The sequence below is a fragment of the Aethalodelphis obliquidens genome, unplaced genomic scaffold (assembly GCF_003676395.1).
Source record: "Aethalodelphis obliquidens isolate GAN/ISIS:26980383/991018 unplaced genomic scaffold, ASM367639v1 scaffold3, whole genome shotgun sequence".
NCBI classification, from domain to species: Eukaryota; Metazoa; Chordata; class Mammalia; order Artiodactyla; family Delphinidae; genus Aethalodelphis; species Aethalodelphis obliquidens.
In genome coordinates, this window is record NW_020837947.1 from 66,042,990 (window position 1) to 66,066,654 (window position 23,665).

General features: G+C 37.2%; 1 protein-coding gene across 8 annotated transcripts in view; it reads left to right on the top strand.

Annotated features, from left to right (window-relative positions):
• The window catches only part of CASP8AP2 (caspase 8 associated protein 2), a 47,388-nt gene that overhangs the window by 8,528 nt on the left and 15,195 nt on the right, over window positions 1-23,665 (top strand). For all 8 annotated transcript variants that reach the window (XR_003429464.1, XR_003429473.1, XR_003429470.1 and 5 more), the window contains exons 2-7: window positions 8,487-8,569; window positions 11,091-11,159; window positions 14,268-14,368; window positions 14,927-15,001; window positions 16,228-16,343; window positions 21,070-23,291. Coding sequence is in view for 4 of the 8 variants with exons in the window: in XM_027090385.1 (XP_026946186.1) it covers window positions 8,515-8,569; window positions 11,091-11,159; window positions 14,268-14,368; window positions 14,927-15,001; window positions 16,228-16,343; window positions 21,070-23,291 (2,638 nt within the window). In the remaining 4 variants the exon portion in view is untranslated. The remainder of the gene's footprint in view (window positions 1-8,486; window positions 8,570-11,090; window positions 11,160-14,267; window positions 14,369-14,926; window positions 15,002-16,227; window positions 16,344-21,069; window positions 23,292-23,665) is intronic.

Consider the following 23,665-nt stretch of genomic DNA (forward strand, 5'->3'; position numbering starts at 1 on the left):
AGCTTAAGCCCATGCAAGACAGAGCCTGCGGCTGTACTGAGACCAGAGGAAGAAAGGGGAGTGATGGGTATCTAGGGTAAGGGTGGCAGGTACAGGAGTAGATTCCTTCTTGGTTGCTGTGTTTAGCTCCTGTTCATTAATGGTGCAAAACTTTAACATCCTGGGAAAGAACTCCATCTGAACCAACATAATTTCTGGGTTATACTGACATCATTTCTCTATTTCTCAATAATGTATGTGCTAACTTGCATTACAGAAACGTGCTGTGGTGGCTGTGGCTGGAGTGTGTGAGGGAAACAGTGAGAAATAGAAAAGCACTGATAGACATTTCTAGAAAGGCCTTGGGTTCTGCGCTAGGGAAGCTCAACTTGATAATTTTATTTGGGGTAGCTGTTGAAGGTTTCTGACCTGGGAGAGAAACACAGGCTAGACATAAACAGGGTTAATTTTGGCCTCAGTGTGGAAAATGGTAAGAGGAAAAAGATATTGGTAGTGTAGAAACTAGCTAGGAGACTTTTATAATAATTTAAGTGAGAAATAATTGTATCTGAAACTGGAACAGTGACAGTGCAAAGGAGACACTAATTTGAGAGATTTAAAGATCACTAAGAATTTGTGACTGCTTGAAAGTGAGTGTGGTGCTAAGAAAGTCAAAGATAATGGCAGCTTTTAGCTTGAGAGTGAATTGAGGCAGGAGATGATAGTTTATATTTTCCATATCCAGGCACTTACGTAATTTACTTTCTTCCATTATTATGCCTCATGTAATCACTCTTTTCGTTCTGACTGTCTCCGTCTTGGGTTAAGTCTTATCATGTGGACCTTTATAGTAGCCTCCCTCCCAGTTTCTTTTCCTACACTTTTGTATTTCCAGTTCATTCCACAAGTTAGTCTTCCTCTTTCCTTTCTTTATATCAATGTACTAACTCACAAACCTTCAGTGCTCTTATCTTCTGGAAGTTCAAGACCAGATATGTTGGTTTGACATTTAGTATCTTCTGTTTGACACCAATGAAATTTTAGTTTTGTCTCCCAATCCTGTTCTGAGGTCTGTTTCAACTAGGCTGTTTTACTTACAGTTCTCCATGTCTGCCTTTCCTCCAAGGTTAATATTCTCATTTGGAATCTACAGAGATCTCCACAGATACCTCCCTCTCCTCCATTGACATGCAAGTCCTTCCCCTCCTACCAAGCAAGTCCTCGGCAATGTGTATGCTTTTATTCTCCACACATTTTTGCCAACATTTTGGAGGGGATAGTGGCTTTAAGGGGGCCCAAGGAGTACTTCTAGGGTGCTGGTAATGGTCTGTTTCTTGATCTGAGTGGTAATTCCATGGATGTGTTCAGTATGTGAAAAATATAGGACTGTCTACTTATGATTTGGGCTTTTTTCTATTTTTATGTTATGCTTCAATAAAAAATTTACTCTCTCCCCATCAAAATAAAATACGTCCTGACTCTCCTAGGCCCTTTGCACTTCAATTTGAATTTTATGGTCAGCTTGTTAAGTTTGGGATTGCATTGAGTTTATAGATAAAGTTAGGGAGAATTGCCAACCTTGATGTTGAGTTTTCCTAAAAATGATTGAGACATATTTTGTCATTTATTTAGAGCAGAGGTAGGCTGCCTGTTCTTGTAAATAAAGTTTTATTGGAACACAGCTGCCTCTATTCATTTACGAGTTGTCTATGGTTGTTTTGGAGCTACAGCAGCAGTTAAGTCCTTGTGACAGACCAGATGGTCTACAAGCATAAAATGCCTACTTCCTGACCCTTTAAGAAGAAAAGGTTTTCAGGGGATGTCCCTGGAGGTCCAGTGGTTAGGACTCTGCACTTCCACTGTAGGGGGCAGGTCCAATCCCTGGTCGGGGAACTAGGATCCCGCATGCCTCACGGCATGGCCAGAAAAAAAAAAAAAGAAGAAGAAAAGGTTTTCAAATCCCTGATTTAGATCTTTTATTATTTTCTCCATAAAGGTCTTGTATTAGATTAATTCCTATGTACCTTATAGTTTTGTTGTTGTGAATAATATCTTCTTATCAGTTATGTTTAAAAACTGTTTGCTGTCATATAGGAAACCTGTTGCTTTTGTGTATAATCTTACATTCAGCGACTTTGAGAAACTCTTACCAGTTCTAATAATTTGTAGATTTTCTGTATAGGTGATCATAGTGTGAATAATGGCAGCTTTGTTTCTTCCTTTCCAGTTCTGTCTCATTTCATGTTTTACTCTTTTTGCTAATAGAAGCAAGCTTGACTTTGAAGGAGATGCTTCTATGGTTTTAACATCATGCATGATGATTAACGTGAGGGTTTTGTTTTTTTAAAATAAATTTATTTATTTACTTTTGGCTGCATTGGGTCTTTGTTGATGCACACGGGCTTTCTCTAGTTGTGGCGAGCGGGGGCTACTCTTCATTGCGGTGCACGGGCTTCTCATTGCGGTGGCTTCTCTTGTTCTGGAGCATGGGCTCTAGGCATGTGGGCTTCAGTAGTTGTGGCACACAGGCTCAGTAGTTGTGGCTCGTGAGCTCTAGAGCACAGGCTCAGTAGTTGTGGCGCATGGGCTTAGCTGCTCAGCGGCATGTGGGATCTTTCCAGACCAGGGTTCGAACCCATGTACCCTGCATTGGCAGGTGGACTCTTAACCTCTGCGCCACCAGGGAAGTCCCAATGTGAGGGGTTTTGGGTTTTTTTATTAGAAATATGTCTTCTATCAGTTTATGAAAGTTCCCATCTTTTTCTTATTGGCTGCACTGCCCAGCATGTGGGATCTTAGTTCTCGAACCCGTGCCCCCTGCGATGGAAGCATAGAGTCGGAGTCCTAACCACTGGACCGCAAAGGAATTCCTGTAAGGTCCCATCTTAAACTTTCATAAACTCCAACTTTGCTGAAAATTAGTGTTGAACCTTTACCATATGCCCTTCCTATGCAGATGTTGAGATGATCATATTTTTTCTTTTCTAATCTAGCATGAAATATACTAATTTTTAGTTAGTAGACTATTGTTGGATCAGTTTTAGATTTACAGAAAAATTAGGAAGTACAGAGAATCCCCATATGTCACCCTACACCCCCCAGTTTTCGCTGCTATTAATATCTTACGATAATTTCTTATAATTAATGAAAAAATTGATACATTATTTTTTTATTTTTTTTGCGGTACGCGGGCCTCTCACTGTTGTGGCCTCTCCCGTTGCAGAGCACAGGCTCAGCGGCCATGGCTCACGGGCCCAGCCGCTCCGCGGCATATGGGATCTTCCCAGACCGGGGCACGAACCCGTGTCCCCTGCATCGGCAGGCGGACTCTCAACCACTGCACCACCAGGGAAGCCCCGATACATTATTATTAATTGAGGTCCATAGTTTATTCAGATTTCCTTTATTTTTACCTGATATCTGTCCTTTTTTTTGTTTCAGGACACCATATTACATTTAGTTGTCATGTCTTCTTGGGCTCTTCTCGACTGTGGCATTTTCTCTCATTCCTTGTTTTTGGTGTCCTTAGCAGTTTTGAAGAGTACTAGACAGGTATATTGTAGGATGCTCCTCTAATTAGAATTTGATGTTTATCTCATCATTAGACTGAGGTTATGGGTTTTGGGAAGATCAAAGGTAAAATGCCATTTTCATCATATATCAAGAGTACATATTATCAACATGATTTATGACTGTTGATGTTGGCTTGATCCTTTGACTGAAGTAATGTTTGTCAGGTTTCTTCACCATAAAGTTAGCCCCCCACCCAATTCCATACTCTACTCTTTGGAAATAAATCACAGTGCAGAGCCCTCATTTAAGGAGTGGGAAATTAGGCCCTGCCTGCTTTAGAGTGGAGTATCAACATAATTTATTTGGAATTCTGCATGGAAGATCTGTTTCTTCTCCATTTACTAATTTACTTATATCAGTGTGGACCATGTATGTTTATTTTATGCTTTGGGTTATAATCCAGTACTACTTTAATTTGTTGCTCAAATTGTTCCAGCTTTGGCTATTGAAAACTCTTTCAGTTGGTTCCAGTGCCTCTTTGACATACCTCTGTTAGTTTCTTTTTTTTTTTTTGACACTTCCTTACTTTCTTGCACTGTAAGATGCTCCATGTTCATCTCGTGCATTTTCTGCCCTTGTCTTAGAATCAGCCATTTCTTCAAGAAGCCCTGGTCCATCTTAATGGAGAATAGTATTAGAAGCCAAGATATGGATACTCGTTGTGCTTATTGCTACTTTGCTGGTGGAGCAAAGAAATAGTACATGTGTCTACTAACTGATGTATATACATATACCTGAAAATATTTCTGTATATAATCATCTGTATCTATGTTAAGTTAAATGTGAGTTCTTACTGATGTCTTCAACTATAATCCATTACCACAGGGATCATTTTTAGTGTGTTCTCTTGCTTTTCTGTAACCTTCCACTTCAGTAGCAAGAAACCTGGCTCCCACCACCTACCACCCATCTATTTAAATTGTTCAATTCCAATATACACATATAACAGTATCAGAACTAACAACTCATACCCTGCTGGGAAGCAACTTTATCAACTAGAAGACAGTGCTTATATGAATTGAGTTTTTAATGCTATACTATCCTAGCATTTTTGGGGATAAATCTTACTTGACCGTAGTGTATTTTTGTTTTTGTTCTTTGTTTAGTGTCTTGCTGGCTGCAGCTGGCTAATTTTTTTTAAAGGCTATTTCTATGTTCATAAGAAAGATTGACTTATAGTTTTCCTGTCTTGTAATTTTCCTGTTTTGCCCTGTCTTTGCCCAGTTTTGATGTCTAGACTATACTAACCTAAATATATTTGTCTCTCAGCCTTCTTTTTTTCCTATATGTTGTCTGGAATAGATTATGGTTTATCTGTTCTTTGAAGGTATGATAGGATTCACCTGTAAAACTGTCTGGGTTTAGTAGTTTCTTTATGAGTAGATTAATTACTGTATCAAATAATTTAATCCTCCTAGATGTGTACATATTTTCTGTTTCTTCTTAAGTCAGTTTTGGCAAGTTACATATTTCTAAAAAACTATCCATTTCATTGAACTTTCAAATATATTTTGTTAATAACTTAATCTCTGCTATATGTGAAGCTGTCACTCCTTTTTTATTCCTAATGTTTGTGCCTTCTTTCTTTTTCTTTATTAGTTTTGCCAGGCATATGCCTATTTGATTTGTCTTTTCAAAGAGGAAGTGTTTATTTTTATTCATCTTTATAGTGTTAGTTTCTTTTTATTAATTTCTCTTTTTTATGTGTTTCTTTCTTTCAGTTTACTTTGTTCTTTTTCTTGAGTTGGATGTTGACCTCAATATTTTGTATTCTTTTCCTATAAATTTATTTAATGCTATAACTTTTCCTCTAAAAGTACTATTTTGATTGTACCCCACAAATATTTTGTTTTGTGGTGTATTCATTGTTATTTAGTTCTATGTATTTCCCAGTTTCCATTAATGTTTGTTCTTTGACCTATGTTTGTAGATTTCCAAAGGAATTGGGAAATTTGAAAATGCACTGTTAATTTCAAATTTTATTGATAAAAGCACTTTATGAAATTTGTTGAAACTAACTCTATTATGATATATTGTCAGTTTTTATAAATATGCTTGAAAGTAATATAAGTTCTTTTACTGTAGGTAATATATCAATAAAAATCATCAGATCAAACCTGTCAATTTTGTGTTGAGAGCTGTATCTTTAAATCTCTTTAACTGCTTTATTAGCAGAGAAGGGTGTGTTAAAACCTCTATTGTGACTGCTTACCTGTATCAGACAAGGTCCAATCAGGAGACAAAAACCGCATGGTAATTTGAAAAGAGAAAGCTTAGTATAAAGAATTATTAACAGAGGTTGGAATAACTGGGAATTGGTTAGTAAAGAGTTAAAGATAACCCTAAGGAATGTAGGAATAGCAGATATAAGGATCAACCACCACCTTTAGGGCTGAGATAGCTCATCTGAAGAAGAGCTGTCTCCCCCTCATTGGAAAGAGTGTGGCCAGGGCTAATTGGATGGTGGAGAAGTTGCTAAGTGCCTTTCTAGTGACCTTCCTTTGTGTGCATGGGGAAGCTCCTGGATGTTGCTGGCTGTCAGGTGCTGTGGGATCCAAGAGTTGGAGAAGCTGCCCTCTCCATGAGCCTAGCAGGAGAAAGCTGTGTCCTGCAGGAGCCCATTGTAATAGCAACCTTACGTATAGGAGGCAAGCATGCAGAAAAATTGTGTCCTTGCAGGAACCTAGTGCTGGAGAAACTGTCTGTTGCTGGAACTGAATGCTGGAGAAAGCTTGCCCCGCAGGAGCCTGGCTAGCCAGGCACACTGAAACTAGGAGGAGAAACTGGCTTCCTTTCCAGGCTCCCTCCAGCACTCTCTAGTAGTGACAAGGCTGTACGTAGCACCAGCTAGCAAAAGAGAAATCTTTGCAAGGCCTACCTCCATCATCACACAGGGTAGATATGGAATAAAGAGACATCATAATTGCCACAGTTCCTTTAACTTTATGTATAGTACATAGTGAGAAACCACATATATTCTTTTGACAACTTCTTTATGTTACTATGTATATATATTATTCTCAGAAACAATTTTGAAGATCTTATAATGCTACATCTGGTGTGACTAAGAAATGGTCACTTTCTTTTAAATTTATAAGTAATTTATATATATATATATATATATATATATTTGGTGATAGGGGCCTAGAAATTAAGGTTTGGAGACAAAGATCCCGTGAACAGTTGGAGAAAATTTAAGACAGATGAGGAACAAAAGATCCAGGATTGTTAGATCTTTTGTATTTCCCAGTTTTAATTTACCAAGACAAGTAGAATCCTTTTTTAGTAATAAAAACTAAAACTGTGTGAAATGGTATGCAATGAAAGCTTTGATCTGTTTGATCAGTTTAACCAAATCATCTTTTTAACCAAATCTTTAGATTAATTGATCTCCATTTTGTAAAAAACCCATTGACTGATGCCCCCCTCTCCATGTGACACTTTACAGCTAGGAGTTGATTACCGTCAGGAAGCTTATGAGTTTCTGCTCCATCAGTTGAGTTTTGCTTTACCAAGAGTCAGTTGTGTTATTTGCCAAATGTGATTATGCCATTTGTGCCTTTTGTAATTATTGCACAAGCTATATTATAACAGTTGATTAATCAGCTCAGCTATTTGGAAAAAATGGGGAATGTGGGGAATGAAGAAAAAAAGATATACATATACCTTAATTTTATTTAAAGGAATTATATAAATTGTATTTGTTGTGGTAGAACCACGACCTTTTCTTTGAGTATACATCCAATGGTTAGAGTTCTGACTTCTTTCTTGCACACCCATAAGACGTTGCTTATGATTTCCAGCACTTTCTTCATTAGAGTAAGAAATTCGATACTTCTGAGTCAGTCAGAGTACAGACTAGATTTTCTTTTCTAGTATTTTGGATTATCTCACCCTTACTTGATTTGGCAGCAACTGTAAGTGTCTTGCTACTCGCCTTTTAGTCTTTCCAGAACGCTCAGCCTAGTTTTCACTGGAAAATAACTCCCTTTGGTAATGTAATCTTTCATCATACTACTACTTAGAAAAATAAGGAAATAAACATAATTGGGTTTGATAATAAATGCACCTGGTTGTTGGTAAGTGAATATCTCAGTTGGTGGGAGCAGAAGTGTGCAGGCACAGGTAGCCTTAATGACCCCAGGGAGCCACAGTGGCCATAGTTCTTTGACCATAGGCAACATTCATGTATTTTATGGGCAGAATGGAGAATGTCAGATAAGTCAGATTTTTTTTTTTTTTTTACTGCTTTGGATTCTTACATTGCTACTAGTCTTGCTGCTACAAACAGTGCTACACTGAATATTCTGGTATACACATTTTTGTAATCATGTGCTTGTATATCTGTAGAGCAAATTACTAGATATGAAATTGTTGGGTCAAAGAGTGTTTGCATTTAGAAACTTGATAGCTATTGCCGTATTGCCTCCATAGAGCTTGTACCAGTATACACTTGATGTATTAGAGTATATACATAACTCTTTTCCCACACCTTTACCAACCTAGTATAGTATCGAACTCTTTGCTCTTTGCCCATCTTACTCCTTTATTGGTGAAAACACATGTGTCTAGAGTCCCCAAGATCCCCACCAGATTTGATGATTTGCTAAGAGGACTCAGAACTCACCATATAGTTGCACTTTTATGATAGTTGGCTTATTTAAGTATGCAAGTTAATTTATATTTTGTTCTACTTTATAAAATTAACATCATTTACTTTGTGGCATGGGTTAACCATACCCGCAAGTTTAAGATTTTTGTTTTCTAGTTTTAGCTTTTGGAAAATGTTAGATATTTAAAAAACAAATCACAATAGAGTGAACATTGTCAGTGTGTCCAAATTTGAAAGTTGTCTTTTAACTTAAAGCTAAGTTTAGTCTCTGAATTGTGAGGTTGATTTTAACAGTGGAGAATATTTATATTTAATACTTTAGATGGCGACTATCAAAAAGAAATAGGATCATGGCAGCAGATGATGACAATGGTGATGGAACAAGTTTATTTGATGTCTTTTCTGGTAAGAGCTCATTTTAATTGTCTTTCTAAGTTTACTTATTTATTACTTTTTTCTTTAAACACACACACACACACACACACACACAATTTTTTCCTGACCCATTTGATACTAAGTTGTATACATTATGGTCCTTTACCTCCAAATACTTCAGTGGGTATGTCACAAGAAGAAGTTGATTTTCTTACATAAGAACAGCATAATTATCAATTTCAGTAAATTTAACACGAATACTGTAATTTTATTTAATCTACCATCTTTATACCAGTTTTACCAGTTAACCCAATGATGTCCTTCATTATTGTGATTGGATTTAGAGCTATCATTTTATTTTATTTTTACAAATTAATTATTTTTGGGTTGCATTCAGTCTTCGTTGCTGCACGTGGGCTTTCTCTAGTTGAGGCGAGGGGGGGCTACTCTTCGTTGCAGTGCTCAGGCTTCCCATTGCGGTGGCTTCTCTTGTTGCAGAGCGTGGGCTCTGGGCGTGTGGACTTCAGTAATTGTGGTATGCGGGCTCAGTAGTTGTGGCTCATAGGCTCTAGAGCGCAGGCTCAGTAGTTGTGGCTCATGGGCTTAGTTGCTCTGCGACGTGTGGGATCTTCCCAGACCAGGGCTTGAACCCATGTCCCCTGCATGAGCAGGTGGATTCTTAACTACTGCGCCACCAGGCAAGTCCCTCTATCATTTTAAAATTTTAGTTTGTCTCATCAGTTTTTGTTCTCTCTGATTTTCTTGCCTTCTTTCAAGTATTATTTGAATATATTTTAGAATTCCATTCTCATTTATATATTAGCTTTTTGGCTACACCTCTGCATTATTTTTTACAATTGGTTTCTGAAGGGATTGCAATATACATCTTTAACATTTTGCAGTCTACTTATTTAAATGTAAGAATCTTTTTATGTAAGTTGTATAATCTTGTACATATTGTTGTGTTTAACCTCCATCCATCCCTTTATGTTAAAGATGTCGTGAACCCCTTGATACAGTGCTGTAATTTTTATTTTAAACTGTTATATGTATCTTAAAGAAATTAAGAGGAGTTAAAAGCAATTAAGATGAAATATTAGTCTTTTTTATTTACTCAGTTATTTACCATTTTTGTCCTTCTAGGATCTAGTATCATTTTCTTCCCCATTGTCTCTTTTCTTCTGGGACTCCGGATATATAGCATGTGAGAACTTTTGATATACTATAAGTTAGTAAGATTGTTCTCTCTCTCTTTTTTTAGTCTTTTTCTCTCTGTTTTTCCATTTGAATAATTTATTGATCTATCTTCAAGCTTACTGGCTCTTCTGTTGAACTTTTTACATTAGATATTGTACTTTCAGTTTTAGAATTTTCATTTGGTTCTTGTAGTTGTTTTTATTTCTCTACCAAGATTTCCAATGAGTAATTTTGCATTGCATTCTGGACATTGTAAATGTTATAGAGACATTGGATTCTGTTATATTCCTCTGAAAAGTGCTGGTGTTTTTAATTTTAGCAGGTATTTATCTTGACTGAACTTAATCTTCTGTCTTCCCTGTGGTGAACAGGAGCTGAAATCTCTGTTCAGCTTTCTTTAGCTTTAGTTGGACTTTTGGGAGTTCTAACCTTTACATGTGTAATTTGGGGGTCATTCAGATTTGGGTACAATTTGAGGAGTCCTCTCTGTGGCACTCTGGATTTCCTCTTTCTAGTTGCTGTTATCACCCCCAAAGTTTTTTCTCTGTTTCTTTAAGCTATCAGGACTAGAAGTTTCCATCTGAGTTTTCACTGCCAAGTGTGGCTCCAGCTAGAGCGTATCGTTCCACAAATCTTGTAATAAAAGGGGGATAGGGAATTCATACAGTGCTGTTTTCTTCTTTCAGGTGTCATCTCCTCTCCAGTTTTTGCCTGCTTTAGATTGCTCTTTAGTTCTTCACATTACTTTTTTTTTCTTTTTTCTTTTTTTAATTTAGGTACAATTTATATATAACATTATAGTAGTTTCAGATGTACAATGTAATAATTCCATGTTTGTATATATTGTGAAATCACCACAATAAGTCTAGTGGTAGAGCTTTGACTGCAGATAGCTTTTAATATTTTGTTTAGAGTTTATAGTTTTTGCAGGAAGATTGTCCTGATAGAAACTATTCTGCTATTATTGGAGTTGTAACCTTCTTACTAGCGTGGGGTTTTTTTCTTCTTTATTTTATATTTGAATTTTATTTTATTTTTTTATACAGCAGGTTCTTATTAGTTATCAATTTTATACATACTGGTGTATATATGTTAATCCCAATCTCCCAGTTCATCCCACCACCACCACCCCCACACCCTCCCCTACTAGCTTGTTTTTGAAAGTGAGTTTTTAAGTCTAAACCTGTGTACTAAGATGTGTGTGTTTATAACGATGTACAAAAGCTTCTAAACAATTTTCTTTTTTGACACTGGACTAATAAGTCTTTCTTTTTCTGGTTCTTCAGAGTCAGAATAGAAAAACTCCACTAAGTGCATAGAGTCAGTTTTAACTAGTCTTTGATTTTTTTTGCAGCTTCTCCTCTTAAAAATAATGATGAAGGTTCTTTGGACATATATGCTGGGTTGGACAGTGCTGTTTCTGGTATGTAAATTCTATAATAAAATACTTTCGTTTTGTTTGGTCAGTCTGTCGGAAGTGTTTATTTTGTTGTTAACAATTTCTGGAGTAACTCATAGCTCCTCAACAATCTGCCTTTTCTTTGAAATCATTATACTCAGGTAATTATTTTTTTGCCCAAAGCTTGATCAATAAAATAAACTAGCCTTTAGGTTTGTTTTTCATCTAGGTCTCAGATTTTTTTTTTTTTTTTTTGCGGTACGCGGTCCTCTCACTGTTGTAGCCTCTCCCGTTGCGGAGCACAGGCTCCGGACGCACAGGCTCAGCGGCCATGGCTCACGGGCCCAGCCCGCTCCGCAGCATGTGGGATCCTCCCGGACCGGGGCACGAACCCATGTCCCCTGCAAGGGCAGGCGGACTCTCAACCACTGTGCCACCAGGGAAGCTGCTAGGTCTCAGATTTAATTGGACCTTGTACAAAAATATTTTGTACCACTGAAAATGAAACTGATGGTGATTTCTACCTATATTACCACACATACTCACAGGCTACATGATATTAGAATTTTTGAAAAGGGTAGTTACTATAAATATTTTCAAATGTATCAGTAGGAGTGTGATATGCTGAGAGTCTAATGACCTGTCTAAATGAGAAAACCTTTCTGTAATCAAATCTTCTAAAGCTTCGAACAAATGTGATCCTTACACCTGATTTGTTGACAAATTTGTTTTAGGTAAATTGGTTTTCCAATTCTAATCTGTGAAATCAGTATAGATTTGGATGAAATGCAAGAGATGGAGAATTGTAGAGCCCTCTGGGTAGAGGTAGACAGTACGTCAAAAAGCCTAACACATGTATTTCTTTTTACCCCAGCTTTACTGAACTATAATTGACATATAACATTAAGTAAGTTTAAATGTACAGTATATTGATTTTATACACTTAAATATTGTAAAATGATTACCACCATAGCATTAGCTAATACCTGCATAGCGTCACATGATTACCATCTATTTAAGATCTAGTCTCTTAGCAACTTTTGATCATATAATATAGTCTTATTAACTGTAATCACTATGCTGGATATTAGATCCCCAGAATTTATTTGTCTTATAGCTGGAAGTTTGTACTCTTTGATCAACATCTCCTCTTTTCCCCCACCCCCAGCCCTTGATAACTATCGTTTTAGTGTCTGTTTCTATGCATTTGGATTTTTTAGATTCCACATGTGATATTGTGTAGTATTTGTCTTTCTCTCTCTGACTTATTTCACTTAGCATAATGCCCTCAAGGTTCATCCTTGCTGTTGCAAATAGCAGGGTGTCCTTTTTCATGGCTGAATAATATTCCATTATATATTTATATATGCACATATATTTACACACACGCACATGTATACATACATATATGCACCCACATATACCACATCTTTATTCCTTTTTCTGTTGGTGGACGCCTAGGTTGTTTCCATATCTTAGCTATTGTGAATAATACTGCAGTGAACAGAGGAGTGCAGATATCTGAGATTTAGTTTTTATTTCCTTTGAATATATACCCAGAACTGGGGTTGCTGGATCATATAATACTTATATTTTTAATTTTTTGAGGAACTTCTATACTGTTTTTGATGGTAGCTATACCAATTTAGATTCCCACCAACAGTGTACAAGCGTTCCCTTTTTTCCACATCTTTGCTAATACTTACCTGGTTTTTTTTGTTTTTTTTTTTTTTTTGCGGTACGTGGGCCTCTCACTGTTGTGGCCTCTCCCATTGCGGAGCACAGGCTCCGGACGCACAGGCTCAGCAGCCATGGCTCACTTCCCGGATTGGGGCACGAACCCGTGTCCCCCGCATCAGCAGGCGGACTCTCAACCACTGCGCCACCAGGGAAGCCCCCTGTTGTATTTTTGATGATAGCCATTCTGATAAGTGTGAGATGATACCTCATTGTGGTTTTGATTTGCATTTCTCTGATGATTTGTGATGTTAAGTACCTTTTCCTGTTCCTGTTGGCCATTTATGTCTGCTTTGGAAAAATGTCTGTTCAGTTCCTCTGCCCATTTTTTAGTTTTTTTCTGTTGAGTTGTGTGAATTCTTTATATATTTTTGGATATTAACTTCTAATCAGACATATATGTATATAAAAATGGCAAGCATTTTCTCCCGTTCTGTAAGTTGTCTTTTTATTTTGTTAATGATTTCCTTTGCTGTGCAGAAAGAAGCCTTTTAATTTGATGTAGTCCCACTTTTTTATTTTTTGCTTTTGCCTTTGCTCTTGGTGTCAAATTCAGAAAATTATTGCCAAGACCGATGTCCAGAAGCTTACCCCCTAAATATTTTTTTTTTCTAGGCATTTTATGGTTTCAGGTTTTTTAAAAAAAATTTTATTGAAATATAGTTGATTTATAATGTTGTGTTAGTTTCAAGTGTACAGTAAAGTGGTTCATCTATACATGTATATATATTCTTTTTTTATATTATTTATTTATGTTGGTCACGCCACGCTGCTTGTGGGATCTTAGTTCCATGACCAGGGATTCAACCCATGTCTCCTGCAGTGGAAGTGCGAAGTTCTAACCACTGGACCGCCAGGGCATTTCCAACATTCTTTACCATTATAGGTTATTACAAGATATTAAGTATGGTTGCAGGTTTTAAATTCACATCTTTAATTCATTTTGAGTTGATTCTTGTGTGTGCTGTAAGATAAGGGTCCAGTTTCATTCTTTTGCTTGTGGCTGTCCAGTTTTCCCAACATCATTTATTGAAGAGACTACCCTTTCCCCATTGTATATTCTTGGCTCCTTTGTCATAAATTATGACCATATATACCTGGGTTTATTTCTGGGCTTTCTGTTCTGTTCCATTGATCTATATGTCTGTTTTTATGCCAATAAAATACAGTTTTGATTACTATAGTGTTATATCTTAAAATCAGGAAGTGTCGTGCCTCCAGCTTTGATTTTCTTTCTGAAGGTTGCTGTGATCATTCACAGTCTTGTGGTTCCATACACATTTTAGGATTGTTTTTCCTATTTCTGTGAAAAATGCCATTGGAGATTTGACAGGGATTTCATTGAATCTGGAAATACATATTTTAATGTAAGGTTTTTTTGTTTCTTTGTTTTAGACAGTGCTACCAAATCCTCTGTACCATCCAGAAATTGTTTGGATTTATATGAAGAAATCCTGACTGAAGAAGGAACTGCAAAGGAGGCAACATATAATGATGTATGGATTACCAGAATTTTGAAGGACAGTTACTTTGCTCTTTTGTGGCTCCTGAAATACAGACATCAGCTTACTATAGAATAGACATTCTGTGTTTGGGAAGCAGCTCTTAGACTAAAAGAACATTTAAGTCAGTTTCTGCCTTCAGATCTGCTTTTTAAAATAATGTTTTCTGGATGCTTGCCTAAATTTAGTTATAATTTTGCTTGATTGAATTTAAGTGTCTGACCATATAAAATCTCAACAGGCAATCAGTGTGATAAAATATTTTATTTTTTCATGATTTATACAAAGTTATAATTTGTCCCAAGACTTCATGCAGACAAATTTCTTTCTACCTTATTTGAATTTTAAACTTTGGAGATTGAATGTGAAACTACAGAAAATACATTATTGGTAGGCCCAACTTTAAAAACCAGTAATTAAATATCTGTTAGTAGAAATGGACCTCATATACCCTTATTTATGGGTCGATTTGCAAAGTTTGAAATATTTTGAAATGTCACTTAAGCTAAGAAAATAATTTAGAATGATGCTTGATCTTTTTATATCTTACAGTTGCAGGTAGAATATGGAAAATGTCAGCTGCAAATGAAAGAGCTGATGAAAAAGTTTAAGGAAATACAGACACAGGTAGAATTATGATGAATATTTTATTTTTGCCTTGTTAGATTTTTTTTAATTAATTTGTTTAATTAATTTATTTTTGGCTGTGTTGGGTCTTCGTTGCTGCGCGGGCTTTCTCTAGTTACAACGAGCAGGGGCTACTCTTTGCTGTGGTGCGCGGGCTTCTCATTGCGGCAGCTTCTCTTGTTGTGGAGCACGGGCTCTAGGTGTGCAGGCTCAGTAGTTGTGGCTTGCGGGCTCTAGAGCGCAGACTCATTAGTTATGGTGCACGGGCTTAGTTGCTCTGTGGCACGTGGGATCTTCCCGGACCAGGGCTCGAACCCGTGTTCCCTGCATTCGCAGGCAGATTCTTAACCACTGTGCCACCAGGGAAGTCTCCGCCTTAATCAGGTTTTAAAACTAAAATTTAATAAATTTTTTTGTTAAAATTAAAATGCTGAAGTGTTGGCAGGTTGTAAGGAAACTTTTTAAAAAATATTAAATGAAAGAGCAAGTCTGGCAAAACATGCATTCTTTCCAGTGTCAATGAAACTGATAAAGGAAAACTGCTTGATTTGTTAAATGATACTGACAAATGATCTACTAGGCTAACTAACAGTTAAATAATAGAGAATTCTTAGAGACTGTATCAGGTGGTTTAAAAGAGAATGGTTTGAGGCGTGATCCTTTAGAATGGCTGATGAGGAAAAATGGTGATGCTTTAACAATTTTTGCCAGAGAGACATTTTTTGTGATCATGCTGCAAAGTCAGGAATGTACTGTCTTGTTCTGATTTTTATTTCTTGGTAAAGTTGTTTCTCTTCCTTCACCGCCTCTCCCAAAGAGCCAGTCAATCCTCAATTCATTCTTTGTTCACCTGAGAATTAGTACATTGTTGCAAGTTAAAGCTCCTGTTGTTAAATATAATAAAAATTTTATCATCTTCAAAATAATGACCCATTTTCAAAATAATGACTTTTTTTCTTATTTATTGGTTTTTCATTTTGTTCCCTCTTTTAAGTAGTTTCACTTTAAATAGCTTTTCTTTGGCGCCAGTTTTCTTCTTTGAATCTCAGCTTCCCCTTTTGTATAATGAGCATCACTGTACTCCTCCTAAGACTATTTTGAGAATTGCATAAGATAAAATATGTGATGCGTGGCATGTAGTTAGCATTCAGTAATCAATAACTATTATAAATAGTTTAATAATCCTGTCGATACATACTTTATTAAATGTATTTTATGATGTTTAGAATTTCAGCTTAAAAAATGAAAACCAGTCTCTTAAGAAAAATATCTCAGCACTTATCAAAACTGCCAGAGTGGAAATAAACCGCAAAGATGAAGAAATAAATAATCTTCACCAAAGGTATGATTGAGGGATATGGATCTGTTTGTAAATTACATGGGTATTGATAGGTGGAATATTTTTAACTTTGGAAAGCTAATGAAAATCATGCATTTTATTAAATATTTAAGGTTTTACTGAAAGTAAGTGACTAATATTCGAATGGTATATTATCGTAATGATACCTATATGATTATTAATAGAATATTGCCACATACCTCTCTGAATATATTCAGTTTTGTAATACACTGGGATCTTGCTCTGATATCCTTTGGTCCTGAGAGGATGGTGGTGTATGTCATGGGTTCTTCTAGGCGCCCATCAAATTACTAAAATATCAGGAGGATGTCTGTGTCATATACTGTTAACAGACAACCCTTAAAAATCTGTCATTATTTATTTATTTTGGCTGCACCGGGTCTTAGTTGCGGCACATGGGATCTTTTTAGTTGCGGCCTGCGGACTTCTTAGTTGTGGCATGTGGGCTTCTTAGTTGAGGCATGTGGACTCTTAGTTGTGGCATGCATGTGGGATCTAGTTCCCTGACCAGGGATCGAACCTGGGCTCCCTGCGTTGGGAGGGTGGAGTCTTACCCACTGGGCCACCAGTGAAGTCCCTCAATTATATGTTCTTTTCCCTCTTAAATGGATTTTCTACTTAATTTCTCTCTCTCCTTCTTTTGGTTAGGGGCAATATTTGGCTCCAGAGAATTTCATATCTCTCCTCCCCTTGGTAGTCAAACCTCCAAAACAGTTATCTAAACATGCTGTCTCCATTTCTCCACTTCCCATTTCTACACATTCTTGAACCCATTCTACTCTGACCTCTTCCTCCAAAACAGCTGTGACTACCACTAAATTCATCAAATAGTTTGACTTCTCATTTTAACTTGTCTTTATACACTATTTGACATAGTTGACCCTCTTTTCTTGAAATAGTTTCTCCCTTGGGGTTTCATGATTCTTAGTTTTCTTCCTAACTTGAGATTTATTTTTCTGTACTTGGCTAAGTTGGAATTCCTTAAAGCTCAAAACTATGTCCTTTCCTTTCTCTATCAATATTTTCTTATGATGTGATCTTACTTATACTAGTCAGTTCCATTTATATGTAGATACTACCTCACATCTGTACAAAATTTTCAAAATTACCTCATCCACAACAGAATTTAAGACTGAACCCCTTCCATTGTTCCTAGCTCAGTGGATTCCCCATCATTTATTCAGCTGTGCAAGCTAGAGTGACTGAGGGGTGGAATGACCATTTAATGTATTGCCCAAACCAGGGTACTTTTGAGAGTAGAAGGAGGGGCTGTTAATAATTACACTGACACTGCTTGGCAAACTGGGACATATAGTCACCCTGCATAGGGGTCATCATTGACACTTAGCTTTTGGTCATCCTTCAGATCCAAATTCATTACCATGTCCTTTCGATTTTTATGTCTTTATGATCTCTCAAGTTGTTCACTTCTCTTCCATTTCTACCGTTGTTGCTGCCCATCACCTCTCATCTGAACTGGCAGTAGTCTTTGTGCTCAGAACTCTGCATCCGCTCTTGCTCTTTCCAGCCTGTGATTTCTCATTTCTCGACATTAAAGCCACGGGATGCTTTGTAAAGCACAACTCTGGACGTCTGTCACAGAACCACCCCATCCTACCCCCCTTTTTTTTTTAAATGATCTATTTATCTATTTATTCTTGGCTGCGCCGAGCAGCTTGCAGGATCTTAGTTCCCCCACCAGGGATTGAACCCAGACCCCAGGAATGAAATGAGAAGCTGGGGAAAGCTTCTCATCCTAACCACTGGACCGTCAGGGAATTCTCCCACCCATTTTCTTTGTTTTTTTTTGTTTTTTTGTTTTTTTTTTGCGGTACACGGGCCTCTTACTGTCGTGGCCTCTCCCGTTGCGGAGCACAGGCTCCGGACACGCAGGCTCAGCGGCCATGGCTCACAGGCCCAGCCGCTCCGCGGCATGTGGGATCCTCCCGGACCGGGGCACAAACCCGTGTACCCTGCATCGGCAGGTGGACTCCCAACCACTGCGCCACCAGGGAAGCCCCCCCCACCCCTTTTCTTGATTAAAACACATCAGTGGCTTCTCATCGATCGTAGGATAAAAGATCATAAATCTTAACTTGATCCACAGAGCTCTTCACAATATGGTCCCAAACTACTTTTCAGGCCTTGTCTTCAGTGTCTGCCTTTGCCTAGGTATCATAGCTCTAGTGTATCTCCTGCATTCTTTCAGTTTGTTGGGTGTACCATGAGCTCTGAGTTGCATGAACTGTTTCCACTCCCTGAAATGCTCCTCTCCTCCACCTGCTAAATACCTACTTATCTTCAGGTCTCGGCATAAGCATCCTTTTCATGTGGGACATTTGTTCTCACTGACTAGGTCAGATCTCGTTTTTGTAGCTTCATTTACACTTGCAGTTTAAAAAATCATGAATGGGATCACTTAATTAGTGTTCTCTTCCACTAAACTGTAAACTTCATGGGAGCAGGAACCATGTCTTTGTGTCCTCACCATTTATTGAGTATCTACCATGTGCAATAAATGTTTAAAGAGTGAAAGAAGATAATCCTATGTGTGGACCATATGATATGCAATTTAGGCCTTTTGAAAATAAAGATGGTTGCGTATGTTTACTAATCTAAATCCCACAAGGTGCAACAAGTATAAGATTGATTCCTGAAGTGTTGGGGAAATTTTATATATATTTGAATCTTTTAGGGGAGGGATATAATGTTTGAATAGAGTGAAAATTCAGAGAAACTGGGTGAATAAATGATGTGTTATTTCATTAGATTGTTATACGTGGTTATATTGATACATTATCTAATAAACATTCTGTCAAATATTTGCGCTTTTTATTTGTGAGCTTCAACTAGTACTCTAATGGTAAATGTTTATCATTTTGCTGAAAGTTCATTTTTAATAGAAAAAATGGAAATATTGATATAAGATAAAAATTTTAAAGTGTAAATTCTGGAAAGTGTTTAATGTGGAGGGTTTTTTTTAAATAAAACCTTTGGGACTTCCCTGGCGGTCCCGTGGTTAAGACTCCATGCTTCCACTGCAGGGGCACGGGTTCCATCCCTGGTTGGGGAACTAGAATCCCGCATGTTACATGGTGCGGCCAAATAGCAACAACAAAAAATAAAACAAAACTTTTGATAATATTTTATTTGGTGTGGAGTTACGTTAAATGTGTATTACGAGCTCTGTGGGCTAGAACTATCTTTTAGGACCTTACATTTTAATAAGTATGACGTATGTTACACGTGTGCGTGCTTTGTTGAATGTGAGTCCTTTGTTGGATAAATTTATTGCAGACATCTTCTCCCATTCTGTGACTTATCTGTCACTCTCTTTATTGTCTTGTGAGGAATAAAAGTTCTAAATTTTAGTGAAATTCAGTCAGTTTTTTTTTTTTATGGTTAATGCTTTTTGTGTTCACATTTTCCGAGTTGTCTCAAAGGTATTTCCTCATGTTTATTTTTTTGAGTTTATTTATTAGTTTACTAGGACTGCCATAACAGAGTGCCACAAACTGGGTGGCCTAAATAACAGAAATTTATTTTCTCACAGTTCTGGAGGCCAGAAGTCCAAGATCAAGGTGTCAGTATGATTGATGCCTTCTGCGGGCTGTGTGATGGGTCTGTTCCAGGCCTCTCCTTGGCTTGTAGCTGGTTGCCTTCTTCTGTGTCTCTTCATAAAGTCTTTCCTTTGTACATATCTCTGTCCAAATTTCCCTTTTTTATAAGGACACTAGTCATATTGGATAAGGGTCCACCCTAATGACCTCAGTTTAACTTGATTATCTCCAAAGACTCTGTCTCCAAATAAGGTCACTAGTTTGAGGTACTGGGGATTAAATTTTGAGGAGATGCAGTTCAGCCCGTAACAAGATCCACATAAGGTCTACACATTGCCTTAAGTTGTATGTATCCTGTGTCCTCTTGTTTTATAAAAATCTTCCCTTATTCCTGAGACGATGTTCTCTACACATTTAGTACTGATTAGGCATAGATTTATGGAAATTCAGGGAAGTTATAAAAGTTCAGGAAGATGGGTATATTATTACAAAAAGCTAAAATGAGCTATTTACATTTTATTTTTAGGAAAACTGCCAGTTTTCTGAAAACCTTAGGAGTTATTTTAAACAATAAATACATACCATTCCTCTAGGAAAGGATCACAATTCTCTATTCCTTTTTCTTTTTGCACAGTATGTAACACTTTAAGATGGCTATTGACGCTTTGGCTTTTACTGTGGGGTTGTAGGTAAAACAGAAAACTAGGATAGGGAGCTACATAGAGTTGTAGTTTGATCGTCTCTGTTCTCCAGCAAGATTTCACTTTCCCTTATGTTTCAGTTGGGCTAGAGTGAAGGCAAGAAAATAATGTCACTCATTCTAAAAGAAGTGAATTTGTGGTTAGTTTGAGAGTTGTGCACCTGTAGTGAAGGAAATCTGAAAGACATTGGCAAATGCTGGGATAGAACTGAGAGGTCCTCCAAGGCTTTGAGCAAAGCAAATGAAAGAGAGTTCCTTGTTTTAAAAAACTGGCTCATTTAGTTGGAAGCTGGTAAATTCTTACTACTCATTCTTTTATACAAAGTAAAATTAGTTTTGCCAGTATGTGGGCCCCCCAGTTTTAAAGTGTATCACATGTGATTAAACCTTGGGTTATTAAAAAGGAATTAACTTTGTTTTTTTGGTGTTAATTTCTATTTCTCAATAGATTGTCTGAGTTTCCACATCTTCGAAATGCTCATAAAACTTCAAGGACACCAGATATAGTTAAAACAAAAGGTCTTAAATCCAGATCTCTCCATTTGGATGATTGTTCAAAGACTGATCACAGAGTGAAAAGTGATATTTCTAAAGATGTACATCATAGCACTTCACTGCCATACCTCGAAAAGGAAGGAAAATCACATTCTGAAAAAAAGGGCGCTTCACATTTGCCTACATCTGTTGAAAAACACTCCACCAATGGCATTTGGTCACGTTCCCATTATCAGGTTGGTGAGGGTAGTTCCAGTGAGGATCACAGAAGAGGAAGGAAAGATAGTAGACATAGCCAGTACTGCAGAGGGACTGACAGAATACGAAAAGACTTGAACACTAGCTGTGGTGATGGTGAACCGAGGAACATAGAGGCCAGTCAGAGGCTACAAGGACATCCTGAGAAATATAGTAAAGGTGAACCAAAGGCTGAAAGCAAAAATTCAAAGTTTAAAAGTAACACAGATTTGGATTATAAAAATGAACGCAGTAGCTCTTCTTGGGAGAAAGAAAGCTCTAGAGACAGGTCACACACTCGACTAGAATCTCAAAGTGACAAAAAACTCGAAAGACAAAGTGAAAGATCACAAAATATAAATAGAAAAGAACTTAAATCACAAGACAAAGAAGAAAGGAAAGTTGATCAAAAACCTAAGTCAGTAGTAAAAGACCAGGATCATTGGAAAAGATCTGAACGAGCATTGCTTCCTTATTCCAAGAAGGAACTAGCAAAATCTTCTCATAATTCAAGTAAATACCATCCAGAAGAGAGAAGAGGCCGGGAAGATTGTAAAAGAGACAGGGCTGTGAGTAATCATAGTTTTCAAGAAGGAAGATGTCCGTCCTCTCTTTCAACCAATAGAACTCACAAACATGTTGACTCTAAGGAAGTTGATGCTGTGCACCAATGGGAAAATGCACCTTTAAGGGTAGAAAGGCATAGAACTGAAGATAAGCGGAAAAGAGAACAAGAGGGCAAAGAAGAAAATAAGCATATGAGAAATGAAAAGAGAGTACCTGCAGAACATCTGCAGAAGACAAACAGAGAGACTAAGAAAACCGCTACAGATTTAAAGAGACAGAATGAGCCAAAAAATGATAACGGTGAAGTCTCTAATAATGATGTTTCTGAAGGAGTGGATGATAAAGAGCCAGCAGTTAAAGCTGAGAATGGTTCAAATGAAACACAAAACAAAGACTTAAAGTTAAGCTTTATGGAAAAATTGAACTTAACTCTTTCTCCTGCTAAAAAGCAGCCTGTTTCTCAGGAAGATCAGCATAAAATAACCGATACTCCCAAATCTAGTGACATATGTGATTTGGAGTCCTTGGTGCAGGCTAAAACTGTGACATGTATTCCCTCTGTCAGTGAACAGATCACAGAGGAAACCAAATCAGAGTTATTGGAACCAAAGGATGCTCTTACAGCAGCATCTGAACCCAGGACCAGTGTTTCAGAAAGGAAAATAGAAGAAGAAAATAGTTTGTTCATTAAATCTGTTGCGGATACTGTGCATTGTGATATGTCCATCTGTGGCACAGAGATTTCCTTCTCAGCATCTGTGGAAATGCAACAAACAGAATCCTTGTTTCCATCATCAACAGAAATGGAACAGACCATTAATGGTGCCAGGGCAGCAGTTCCTGTGGTAATGGACACAGTACAAACAAATGTTTCTCAAAACTTTGGTTTGGAATTGGATACCAAAAGAAAGGATGACTTAAATTCTTGTAGTATTTCCGAAGATACAGAAATGAAGGAGCCTTTTTCAACCAAAGTGACCGAATCCAATGAAAGCATTTTGCAGCCTTCAATTGAAGAAGCTGTCATTTTGCCAACAGTCCTTTCAGAAGATGGTAAACCAAACCTTGAGCCTTCTCTTGTAGATGCACCACTGGTTGAGAGTAAGTCTTGTCACTTGGAGCCTTGCTTACCTAAAGAGACTCCAGAATCTTCACTTCAGCAGACTGAGTTAACGGACCACAGAATGGAAATTGGTGAAGCAAACTCAGTATATCACGACGATGAGAACTCGGTTCTGAGCATTGACCTTAATCAGCTGAGACCTATTCCAGAAGCCATCAGTCCTCTGAATAGTCCCGTGAGACCTGTAGCAAAAGTTCTTAGACTGGAAAGCCCATCTCAAGTTCCATTATATAATAACAGTCATAAAGGTAATAGTTTATATTATCTCCTATAACTTATATTTTTGTGAGAGTGTAGCATATGTCAGCAAGATGAATCAGTGCTTTTAATTTATTTATTGATATTTATTTACTTTTTAAATTTTTATTGGCATATAGTCGATTTACAGTGTTGTGTTAGTTTTAGGTGTGCAGCAAAGTGAATCAGTTATACATATACATATATCCATTCTTTTTTTTTAGATTTTTTTCCTGTATAGGCCATTACAGAGTACTGAGTAGAGTTCCCTGTGCTGTACAGCAGGTTCTTATTTGTTATCTATTTTATATATAGTAGTGTGTATATGTCAATCCCAGCCTTCCAATTTATTCCTCCCTGCCCTATCCCCTGGTAACCATAAGTT